This window comes from Heloderma suspectum, chromosome 2 (genome assembly GCF_057233095.1).
Source record: "Heloderma suspectum isolate Gila_16-S chromosome 2, 16-S_ref, whole genome shotgun sequence".
NCBI lineage: Eukaryota > Metazoa > Chordata > Lepidosauria > Squamata > Helodermatidae > Heloderma > Heloderma suspectum.
Genome location: NC_139459.1, coordinates 209,685,312 through 209,697,846, shown reverse-complemented (window position 1 = coordinate 209,697,846; position 12,535 = coordinate 209,685,312). Strand labels below are relative to the sequence as shown.

The following is a 12,535-nucleotide window of genomic DNA, read 5'->3' as shown; positions in this document are numbered from 1 at the left end:
CAGCTTGTGTGTGTGTGTGTGTGTGAGAGAGAGATTTAACCTCTATTTTTCCTCTTGCAGCGCTGAGGAAAATCCCTCTTCTGACGCTGGTATTTATTTGCTTTAGGTGGAAATCCCCCGTTGGTACTAATGAAAGATTTCCTTCTAACACAAACAGCACTTTCAGAGGAGAGATTTTTCTTAGGGGAGGAAAGGGTTAAATTCACCTTACCCCACACCTGCTGTGCCCCCATTAGGTATAATTCTTCCCTTCTGCTCCCCCCCAAAAAAAACCCTACATGATAAAAGCAAATACACATTTTTAACATCATGTTTAGTTTAACCCTCAATCAGCAACAAAAACAATTCTAGTTTTTTTAAATTAAATGTTGGGTGAGCTGCCATACATGTCCGGATGGCTGCATTTGATTTGCTAGATTACAAGTTGTGATGAGTCCTAATATTTTTTAAAATTAAAATGTTTATCCTTTAAGAAATACAGTTGCCACTTCCCCTTAAGAAAGGTCAAGGCCATTTGAAATATCTGATTGATGATTTAATCAGTTGCTTTCACCCTTCATTAGTTCCTTTAACATGCCAGCCCAGCTGTAGAGAGAGTTAAAAGGCTAAGAGAAGACTGGATTGTACGAGAAGATTCAGTATTTTGTAAGGCTTGCTTTTTCTAATTTACAGTACAATTGTGTGTGTGTGTACTCAGAAGGAAGCCCCCATTAGATTTAATGGGACCTACTCCCAAGGAACTCGACCTTGGGGTAGCTGGGGGTGGCGACGGCCGACAGGAAGCTCTGGCGTGGGCTGGTCCATGAAGTCACGAAGAGTCGGAAGCGACTGAACGAATAAACAACAAAAACTCCCAAGGAAGTGTATATAGGATTGCAGCCTAAGGTGCAGCCCTATGCATGTTTAGACAGAAAAATGTCCTACAGCTCCCAGCATTCCTCAGCCAGTCTTGCTGGGATTTGGACTTTTTTTCTGTCTAAACATGGATAGGATTGCACCCTAAGTTACTTAAAAGCTCACATCTTCTGTTTACAAACCCATCAAGTAGAAACAGCCATTTGTGAAAGTAATTGCACACATGATGTAAACTTAAGATTTCCAACATGCATTTGCTTCAGTGCTACTGTCACTTCAATCCCTTCTTTTATTTTTGAAGCAGGAACAACAGGCACAACAAAACAGAATGACTGTTTGCTGATAGAAGAGTATGGAGTTTGTTTATGTTAGAGCTGAGAACCAGATCACGAGTCGCAGGCAAAAGACACGTTGCTGCAGCAAATATCCAATTATCAAGCTGTGCTATTGACTCTTCGGGCCAATTGGCTCACGGGGTCGGCCATTCTGCTTTCCCCTTAATTGCGAGCAAATGGGCAATTGCTAATTGTGGGCTTCCGCTGAGTGACAGCCCATTAATGCTGCCTGCTAGCAGAACAGGTAATGCTGTGAATTGTGTACACACCCACATAGCGAATTATGGGTAGGATGATGACCTATCCTTGCCACTAAATCTTGTGCTTCAGCAGAGAGATCTCGAAGTGGTTTTGAACGTCAAGAGAAATCTGGACCTTAGACCACTGTTGAATTTCCAGATGACTAATGATTTGGGCTCTCGTTCACAAAAGTTTGTGCCATTATAAATTTGTTTCTCGACACACTCCCTCCCCCCACTCTTTTTTGGTGGTTTGTTGGCAGACTAACACAGCTATTCCTCCGCAATCGGATGTGTCTATCCCCACTCCCTCAGTATGATTTTGTACAGGCCTTTCATATGGATATAAGTAGAAGTCCCACTGAGTTCAGTTGGGCTGATTTCCTGGTAAGGATGCTTAGGAATGCAGTTTTGAAAGAGCATTGCTTATTCTGGGAGCACCCTGACTCTCAAAACAAACAACTATGGTTGTGTATAGCAGAAATTGTGAACAGACAAGGCAAGTTCACAGGGGTCAGAAAACCTGCTGTTTTGTTTGTGATGGAATCAGCCACAGGCAGGCCCAGGGAAGGCTGTTACCTCTCCACCCCCCACCAGCCCTGATGGATTCTCTCTGCTTTCAAAATGAGCACTGCATGGAGAAATTCAACAGGTGCGGCTTCATTCTCTTGGAGCTATAGTGCTGAAGAGAACTGTACCTATTGAGTTTCTTCCTGTCATGCTGTTCTTACAAGCATAGAGTCTCTGTCAGGAAAAAAGGTGGCAATTTTGAGGGAGCATGAATGATCTGATACCTGTGTGGACCCACTGGCATGATGAACAACCACAGATTGGTTTTCTGTGTAATAATCTTCATTGGTTTCCAGTTGCTGCCCCAAAATCCAGATTGCACATTTAAAGACCGGAGGTCTAGGTGCCAGAACTTCTGTTTATCTCAAATTAAAGTGTTTCCCATTCAACAGGAACCTGCACCAGTATCTTTTTATTAACTTCTATTAGCAATTTTCAAAATGTAATGTATCACAATTATTTGCTGTATACTTAATCTTTCCTCTTTCTTCTGGTAGGGGTGAGAAAAGCTGCATCTACTGAAATGCCCTCTTCTACATAATTATTGGCCTCCTCCTCTTTTAATTAAAACTTATTTCCAATGCAAGCAGAGAGCAATAAGTATTGCTGACAGAAACAATATGACAAGCCAGAAATAATAATGAAGTCCAATCTTGACTAAAATTCTCTTTCCCCTCCGGCACCATCCCCAATTCCTTGCTTAATTTATTATTGATATCCAGAGGGGCAGCCATGTTAGTCTATTGCAGCAAAACCAACAGAAGAGTCTTGTGGCACCATGAAGACAAACAAGTTCATTACAGAATAAGCTTTCATGGACTAGAGACCATTTCATCAGATTGCAGCAGTGGCACTACCACCAGGCAGGGTGAGGCGGCCGCCTCAGGGAGCAGATGCTGGGGAGCGGGGAACAGCAGCAAGATGCTGGAGGTCAGAGCTGCGTATAGCATGGTGCCTGCCCTGTACCCCCTAAGCTAGCCTACTACCCTCAGGTGCAATGGAAAACATTGTCCTATGAGCAGTGTTGAAGTAAGATTCAACTGCCAGTCTCAGCAGCATCTGTAAATGGAATGGGAAGGGGGCACCATCTTGTCCTTTGCCTCAGGCAGCAAAATGTCTTGGCCTGGCCCTGGATTGTTGTTCTTACTATTGTCAGGGTTCCTCTTATCACCTGGACCCCCTTAGCAACTCCTTAAGGATATCTTGCCTCCTTAAGGGTCCCACCTTCCTTCTTTTACCGTCCCCTTTCCATTAATGTGGGGTTTAGCCTGTAGGCATGGGGTGATTAGCACTCTAGACACTGGGTTTAACACAACAGTTTACTGGTAAATTAAAGCAAGCACATTACAACCAAAGGTAATTACACAGTAGAGCTGAGTGATACAAAAGGCTTTAAGAGAAAACAAAAGTTGCAAAATGCAAGTTCCATTACCCTAGCTGTACTTAAGACTTTTCCAGGCTGCTTCTTCCTGCTCTTTCTTCAGGCTCTGGTCTTCCTGACTCTGCTTTTCCTGGCTCGCTCACTCTCTTTTTATACTCTCCTGCCCGCAAACCAAAAGTACTGCTTCAAACCTGATGAAATGAAACTTAAATGGGGAAATGAAGCTACTCCTCTCAGGGGTACCCCCTCCCAACATCCAACACCCCCGGCCTCTGAGCCTGAGCTTTTTTCCCTTTGCCTCTGTAGACCTCAAATCTTCACAACTATCAATAGCAATTGATTGTCACAATTGTCCCAAAAGGGGCCTGGGCCTTCCGTTCCCCATGTAAGCAGACCCCCCCACCCCAATATCACACCTTCTCTACACCCCATGTAGAAATGATAGGTCTGCCAAATTAGCACTAATTTCTCAAGGACATCTTTTCTGAAAATGCCGTTTCTGAAGTGGTAAGGGCTTGGTGTGAGAGTTCCTATATCAGGGAGAGGGATCCCACCAAAAAGTAGGGGAACAAACCTTATTTCGTTTTGTTCCCCTATCATTTTACACAGCTGGTAGGCACCATTGTGGTACAACCTTTCCTGGCATGGTAAAGGGAGGAGGAGCATAATGCCTGCTTTGAAGCTGTGCATGTTTAATGACAAGGGACGGTTAGTGTAATTGTAAAAATGTGTGTTTCATAGCAAATTGTCTAGGCAGATATTGTATTATTAAACTGTACATTTTTATTTTAAAACAAAATGAAACAAAATACAGTCTGTAACAATTCTAGACTACCAAAATGAATATTCACAGCAGAAATCGGTGATAACACAATTGTTCTAGCATCGTTGGTTAATTATCACCTCCCACCATGAGAAAAAAACGGTCTCGATTCTAGCCTCAATGAAAATAATCAAACTTCTTGATAAGTTGTTGGTCTACATGGCCATAGGAAACAAACAAGCACGCTTTTAACGGAGACTGTCATCTGTTATTTCTTTGTACCGTTTGGTAATCAGTGGGAGTCGGGAAGAACTTCACAGCTCTATCGCAATATCCCATGCGACCGAAAAACGGTGGCAAATACACGCAGAAACTGTCCCTCCCATTTCCCTTTTTGCAAAATAAAGAGCCGTGTGCCGCAGAATCTACGCTGCCGCTCCGGACTGGTTTGCCAGTGGCTGAAGAAGAATAGTAGGCGGAGCCACGTCTGTTTGAGAGACGCGTGTACAAAGGAACCAGGAAGTAGCTGCCGGAATTGGAGGATCTGCGGTAGCTTGCAACGCCTGCGTGGTTCTAGAAGTGGTGCATGTAGTGAGTGGATTATTATTATTTTTTAACGGAGTAGACTATTATTAATACCAGAAATTAACCCAGGAGATACAATGCAAACACCCAACGAATCAGAGCTCTGTATAGTCTGGTGGTGTAGCGTAGAAGCCCCCCCCCCTCTTTTTTTAAAGGTGGAATTAGAGCTAGAAAGGTTTTAGGCTTAAAGATTCCTGGCCAGGAATTGTGTGTATTAATACTCTCTACGAATTGACTGTGTAAAAGTTCTAATGCAAGGAGTCGTCCTTTGTTTGAATGTGTATTTTCCAACGTGGCAAGCAAAGTCATTCATTCGGGTGCAGTTTGCACTCCAGGTAGGTTGTGAGTAGGTCTGTGTTTACACAACTTAAAGGAGAGCGTGCAGAATAGACACACCAGACCCAGTGTGATTACAAATTTAGGAAGTCTTCTAATTACTAACTTGATGAGGTTATGGTGCCTGTTGGATCTGGCAAAGAGGGATTTCATATAAGTTGTTTCAGTAAGCTGGGGCAATTCCTCCCCAACATATACATTCGGACTGAAGTTTAAAGGACTTCTGTGGCATAATTTGATTGTAGATGAGAACTCTGCTGTTGCATTTTTCAAGTCCTATTGCGTAATGTGTGTATATAGCAACTGGATTATGCCATGGGCACAAATTGCAAATGAGTGCTATACCAGTTATCTCTTAGGAAGATTTATGGTGGGTTCCATATCTCAGCTTGGCCTTATGATGCCAAGCAGCAGAGTTTATTTTTTATTTATTTAAAAATGTATATCCTGCTGTTCCCTTTAAAAACACTTCCAAGGTGCTAACAAAGTAATCTAGAACAATAAGAACAATAATATCAAAAGTAAACAAATCTGTAGTTAGAATAATATAATCAAAGAATAAAGTTATCATCTAAACGTCTGTGAGAAATAAAAGGGTTTTGCTAAGTGCTAAAAGCACGTAGTGGTGGGTGCCAGCTAAGCTTCTTCGGGGAGAGCGTTCTGTAAGTGGAGAATAATGACCAAGAAGGTCTTCTCTGTAGAGTTTCTTTTACCAGGAGTACAGCCCAATTCAGGCTGTCAAAAACAAAGAAATAAGCAGCAAACCAAGCATATAAATCATCTCATAGTTAGTAGAGATGCTTCCTATAAGGTTATTCCTTGGTCATAAAATTATTAAATTTTTCTTTAGCAGGACTCTAGTTTATTTTATGTTCCCAAACAAACAATTCTAAGAATCAAAGTAGCCCAAAACCATGTTCTCTTTCCTGAGCCCGTGGCTTTATTAGCTGTTACTAATTTGTCATTTTGGGTTCAAACTCTGTAAAATTCCTCTGCTTTCCACTCTGTTGATGAGCTTAGCTAATGTAAGGCAAGCACACAACCGAAAGAAAAGTTAAGGGAGCAATCCTATGGCCCCTAGTCAACGGCTAGACAGCCATAGGATATCTGGTTTTTCAGAAACCGACCGCAGAAAAGCCCCATGCTCCGTGCTCGCAAGAGGAGCACGGAGCAGCCAAAATGGGGCGTGCTGGAGGGGTGTTCCGGGGTGGGGAGGGCAGAAATGCCTGTACGACACATCCAGTGTCGTACGGCAGCCTCCTCTTGTGCTCAGCCTCCCGCAGCTAGACAGCCACAATCGGCTGTCTAGCTGAAAATGCAGGGCAGGAGAAGCGCGGAGGGAATGATCCCCTCTGTGCTTCTCCTGCCCTGCATTGGATAGGCGGTTGCCTCCGAGTTCGGAGGCAGCCACCTATCTCCATAGGATTGCGCCCTAAATTAATTTTATTTAGAAATATTTTAATAAACCTATGAAGCTTTCAATTTAAATCCAAATTTTTATTTATTTATTTATTTTATTATTAAATTTATTAATCACCCATCTGGCTGGTCACCCAGCCACTCTGGGTGATGTACAGCATACAATAAAACAGTTTAAAACAATAAAATTCTACAGTAAGAACATTTTCTAAAATACCCTAACCCACCCCAAATGCCTGCCTGAACAACCACATTTTTAATGCATGATGGAAGCTCATTAAAGAGGGGGCATGGCGGAGTTCCCTAGGGAGGGAGTTCCACAGAGTGGGGGCCACCACAGAAAAGACCCTCTCCCTCGTCCCCACCAGTCTAGCTGTCCTGGCTGATGGGACAGAGAGAAGGCCATCTGAGGCTGATCTTGTTAAGCGGCCTGTCTGGTGTTGCTGGAGACGCTCCTTAAGATAGGCTGGGCCGGAACTGCATAGGGTTTTAAAGGTCAAAACCAACACCTTGAATTTGGCCCGGAAAACAACTGGTAACTAGTGCAACTCCTTCAGCACTGGAGTGATGTGATCTTGCCGGCGGCTGCCTTTAATCAGGTGAGCCGCCGTGTTCTGTACCAGCTGCAGCTTCTGAACCGTCTTCAAGGGTAACCCCACGTAGAGCGCATTACAGTAGTCTAAATGAGAGGAGACCAGGGCATGTACTACCGATGGGAGCAGATGGTTGGGAAGGAAGGGGTGCAGCCGCAGTATCAGATGGAGTTGACACAGCGCTGTCCGGCTCACAGCTGACACCTGAGCCTCCATGGACAGCTGGGAGTCCAAAATGACCCCCAGGCTGCGGACCTGGTCTTTCAAGGGTAGCCGTACCCCATTCAACACCAGGTCAACATCCCCCAGCCTCCTCTTGTCTCCCACCAAAAGTACCTCGGTCTTGTCAGGGTTCAGCTTCAGCCTATTCCTCCCCATCCAGCCACTCACCGTCTCCAGACATTTGGACAGGGATTCTACGGCCAACCTGGTGAAGATTTGAACGAGAGGTAGAGCTGCGTGTCATCTGCATATTGATGACACCGCACCCCAAACCTCCTGATGATAGCCCCCAGCGGCGATTTAACACATATTTTAACTATGTTAAAAACTAACACATATTTTTAACACATAACCATCTATTTAACACATAGATGTTAAATAGCATTGGGGAGAGGATGGAACCCTGTGGCACCCCACAAGTGAGTGGTCACGAGTCCGAAACCTCCTCTCCCAGTGCTACCCTCTGATACCTGCCGGAGAGGAAGGACTAGAACCACCGCAATACGGTGTCTCCAAATGTAACTAAATCCATTTAATTATTTTATTAACATTTATATTGAAGATTTCCTCCAAGAAGCTCAAGGTGGCATACATAGTTCTCCCCTCACCCTTTATCATTGCAACAACACTGTGAAGTAGGTTAGGCTAAGAGAGATTAACTGGCCCATGGTCACCCAGTGAGTTTCATGGCTGAGTAGGGATTTGAACCTGGTTCTCCATACTAATCCACCTCTACTGCTCTCCTACTTTCTGGAATGGAGAAAGCTGCCACAGAACAAATGCAGCTAAATAATGCCTTGGGTTATTTTCTTTCTTTACAGTATTAGTAACTCCTTTTTTTTGGTAGAACTTGTGAAATAGTTTAATATTTTAATCAATATCAACTTGATATGATCTCCTGTGGTTTGGGGTGAGGCTGCACCACTTTCTTGACCTGAGAAGTACAAAGTATCTTGTAGTTGGGGGTGGGGAACCTTTTTTCATTCCAGGGGCTGAAAAAGATGGATGAACTTTTCCCTGCAGAGTGCTGAGAAAGGGAGATAAGAGCTTTTTTCTGCTGGGAGAGGGGGACAGGCCTAGGGAAGAAGCTGGCAGGCTGGATGAGGAATCCCTGCTTGTATCCAGCTTGTGGACTGGAGATGCCCCATGCCCGCTCTACGTCCGTCCTTCTCAGAGCAGTAGCATCTAGACATGGGTCCTGAGGATCTTGGTTGTTGATATATCTTCACTATTCATAGAATATGTGGGTTTGAGCTAAAAATGTGGGACACGTTCATTACAGTGGGCCTTACGCATGAGAATTTCCTAGTACCCATGAAAAGTTAAAGATGACCAAATGAAATTGAGAATGATTTACTCGGAGTTATGCATTTTTATACCCCATTGTTTTCAGTAGTAGTTTAGATTCATAGAATCATAGGGTTGGAAGGGGCCTACGAGACCATCGAGTCCAACCCCCTGCTCAGTGCAGGAAGCCTGAATCCCAGGCAATCTCCCATCCAAGTACTAGCCAGGGCTGACCCTGCTTAGCTTCCGAGATTGGGTGCATCCAGCCCTTCGAATGTTATTTCCCTTACACTGAAATAAAAAGCTTATAACTAGCTGGATCATAACCCATTGTTTTGGACCGAGCAATCCTGTATTCCCATTGTCGTGGTGGTAGGAATACACCACTGCTGTGTTGGCTAAATGGCTGCCATATCCAGTGGTTGCTCAGCATGGGAGGAAGGAAAAGAGACAACTAGAAAACACAAAATTGGTGGGAAAATGGCAAACGAGTCTACAGTGCCCCTGGCATCTCTGCCACAGCCCACCACTTGCTAGCAATAATGCCCACATGCTGGCCATACTTGGAGGGAGCCAGTCAAGTCACGATGATGGGAATACGTTTGTTCGCAGCATGTCCCTTTGCCTGCATCACCACATGTGAAATGATGCCTGAGCGCCCTGACTCTGTCAGCCCCAGTGGCTCAGTCAGTAACAGCCCTGCTAGTGTCAGTCTCTGGGCATCTCAACAGACTGACTTGAATCCCTTTATGCTTCTCACTACCACCATTTTGGAGCATAACACACAAAGCAAAGGGAGTAGAACCCATATGGCACAGCACCTATATAGGTTACTGGGCAGAATGCCTGCAGAGAGCACACATGGCCCTCTTGGGACAAGGGCTCAAGACCCACCCAGGGAGGAAAAGGCTCTTTTGCCAAGCAGCCATGCGGAGGGACTGGGACATGCAACAAGGGGAGCCACAAACACACACTAACAGCAGCAGCAGAGTCCTGTGGCTCGCTCCAAAGGTTATGGGCTTGTGGAGCAAGAGGCAGGGGTTTGAGCCCCACCTGGGGAAAGTGGTGGTGGGGAAATGCACCCACTTGCCTTTTGCATGCCTGCCAAAAAATAATAGTCATGTTGGGGCCAAAGGAGAAGGAACTCCTGCCACCCAAACCCACACTGCAAACTCCACAGGGCAGTTCCCTGAGCACTTAGCTGGGAAACCGACGCCTCATGGGGCGTTTGTTTTCCCCCAGACATAAGGCCCAGTCATAGATGACAGGAGCACAGGGCCTTCAGGAGAAGCCCTAGTCAAGTAAAACAGCTTACACTTAGAGAGTACCAAGTTCAAATCCAGGGTATAACTATACACTAAGAAATTTGGGGAGGGGATTTCACACCAGGCACAACTGTGCCAATCAGGAAGAATGCTGCATGCACCAGTCTCCTGCCCCCTGCATGAGCCAAGTAGCCTTTTTAGCCCTCTCATTGATAACCCATGTGCCCAATTTCCTCCCCCAGCTGTGTGGTCTGGTAGATGTAACACGATTCCTTGCCCTCATCCCTCCCCAAACCACTCTCCCACTCCAATTGACAGCCTCATATACTCTGGCATCCCCTTCCATTCCATTTGCGTACTCTGAGAGTACCCTGTCTCCTCACAGTCCAGGGAACCTGAGGGTGCAGAGAGAGGAGAACCCACTGCCCCACAGGTCATCATATTCCCTCCCTGCCTCACTCAGAGCCCCATCCTGAGGCCAGCTGAAGCCAGATCATATGTGGGTGGGAGAAAGCAATCCCTATCTACCATTCGCAGTAAGAAAGACGCACCACATATGGCAAAACCAAAGGCTTTATTTACCAGCATCCAGGATGGAGTAGATCCTGAAAGGCTAATGACTGGATGACCAGGAATATTGCAGAGTAAGTGAAAGGTGCCCTTCTAAATGTGGTTTATCACTTTTCATATTTCTACATATTATATGCAAACTGTGTAGAGGACGTCTCATTTTGGATGTTTAACATTAGTAGCCATGTTGGATGCGTATAATTTGTCCACCTCAGAGACAGACACAGTCTGTGAATGGAAGGAATAAATGAAATGATGTGTTATTACAAGCTTCATTATATTTATTTGTCCCTACAATAACCCTGCAAGTCTGCCCATGCAATTCTAGGTCTGTTTGCTCAGAAGTAAGTCTTGTTGAGGTTCACTGAGGTCTTACTCCCTAGCAATTCTGCATAGGATCACAACCCTATTCCTGTTTTACAAGGGAGAAATGATACTGGAAGAATGATTCACCTGTGGTTTAAGCAGGACTTATTCTCACATCTCCCTTATTCATGCCCACTACTTCGACCACTGGAAATGCCTCTAGAATGAGATGTAAATCACATTAAGGATGCAATCCTATGCATGTCTAGACAGAAACAAGTCCTACAACTCCCAGCATGCCCCAACCCTGTGCTGGCTGGGGCATGTTGGGAGATGTAGGACTTGTTTCTGTCTAGACATGCATAGGATTGCACCCTAAGAAAACTAGTTAATTAAATATATCCTCTGGCAATGACAGCAGTGTGCGGAACCTCTGAAAATCCAGTTGGACAGTGGTGTTTCCGTTAGGGTTTAATGTTGAAAACTTCTTATCTGCCTGCCTTACATTTTTCTTAGATCATCATTCCGAGGAGCACTCAGTATGTTATTGGGTCACAGTCCAGTGTTGCAAGCACTGCTAGGAACCTTCTTCACGTGGGGATTGACGGCTGCGGGCTCAGCACTTGTGTTTATCTTTTCCAGTGGGCAGGTGGGTCTTGCACTCCAGTTCATCATTTTGTAAATGGAGGATGCAAAATGGGATCCTTAACATTTTACAGTCAGTGATGCAAATGTGAGTTTGGGATGCAAGCATGGTTGAGTACTGACTGTGGCCAGCAGGAGTTAGTGATAGGTGATCGTTCCTGGGAAGGAAGTGAGCCCAGTGTTAAAATGTTGGATTCTTTAAATGATGCAGCCTTAATTTTGCAGTTCATTGTTTAAATTGCCTAGAGATGCAAGTCTCTAGCTTTTTTAAGTTCTAGAAGAATATCCAAGTTTGTTGCAGCAGAAACAATGGATTGTCTTTTGACACCATCAGATTTGACAGATCTAGTGTGGCATGAGCTTTACTAGGGAAAATGCCTGAAAAAGCTTTGCCATACACTAAATTATTCAGATGCAGGCACTCAAAGCAAACATTGCAACATAAAACTACAGGTTGATGATGCAATCCAATAAATATACTTAAAAGTTTCAACGATCTGTCTTGATTTTTTTTTAACAACTTTTCAGTCAACATTATAGTTTTTGAATATTTTGCTTGGAATCCAATGCTTGAAGAAGAGCTCTGTATATTACTTCTGTAATTTTAAACATTGGTTGGTGGTGTAAAGGAATCTCCTCATTCTGTCATGGATGTGCATATGTATTTAGACCAGGGATGGGGAATGTGTGCCCCCCCAGATGTTGTTGGACTGCAGCTCCCATCAACCTTCCCCCTTGGTTATGTTGGCAAGGGCTGATGGCAGGCCAATAGCATCTGGAGGGCACATGTTCCCATCCCTGATTGAGGCTTTGGGGTTTGGGGACCTAAGCTGAAAGCCCTGCTCCGTCATAGAGTTTCTGGGTAGACTTGCATGTCACTGTCTGTTTAGGCTTCCCACCTGTTGAATGGGAACGTAAGTTGGAGCAAAACAGGTTGAAAGGCAGTAGAATAGCAGATAGAATAAGCTTTTATGCTTTTGATCTTCACGTCCAGAACAAGACATGTAAAACTAGGATCAGACATCTGGGTGGTTCATTAGTTTAACTGCTTTGCTAAATTATGGCTGGATTTCTAACTCTGTATTGAATGGTGCACTTACACAGTAAGCTGCCATATTCTCCCCCTATTTGTTTTTAGCAATTTATGACCCAAGTTCCTTAATT

The 12,535-nt window shown here is 44.5% G+C and overlaps 1 protein-coding gene across 3 annotated transcripts in view; it reads left to right on the top strand.

The window, feature by feature from the left end:
- The first annotated feature begins 4,680 nt into the window (after positions 1–4,680).
- Positions 4,681–12,535, top strand: part of SLC39A11 (solute carrier family 39 member 11) — a 598,886-nt gene continuing 591,031 nt past the window's right edge. For all 3 annotated transcript variants that reach the window (XM_084837550.1, XM_084837552.1, XM_084837553.1), the window contains exons 1-2: positions 4,681–4,734; positions 11,243–11,375. In XM_084837550.1, the coding sequence (XP_084693676.1) occupies positions 11,268–11,375 (108 nt within the window). In that variant the 5' untranslated portion in view covers positions 4,681–4,734; positions 11,243–11,267. The remainder of the gene's footprint in view (positions 4,735–11,242; positions 11,376–12,535) is intronic.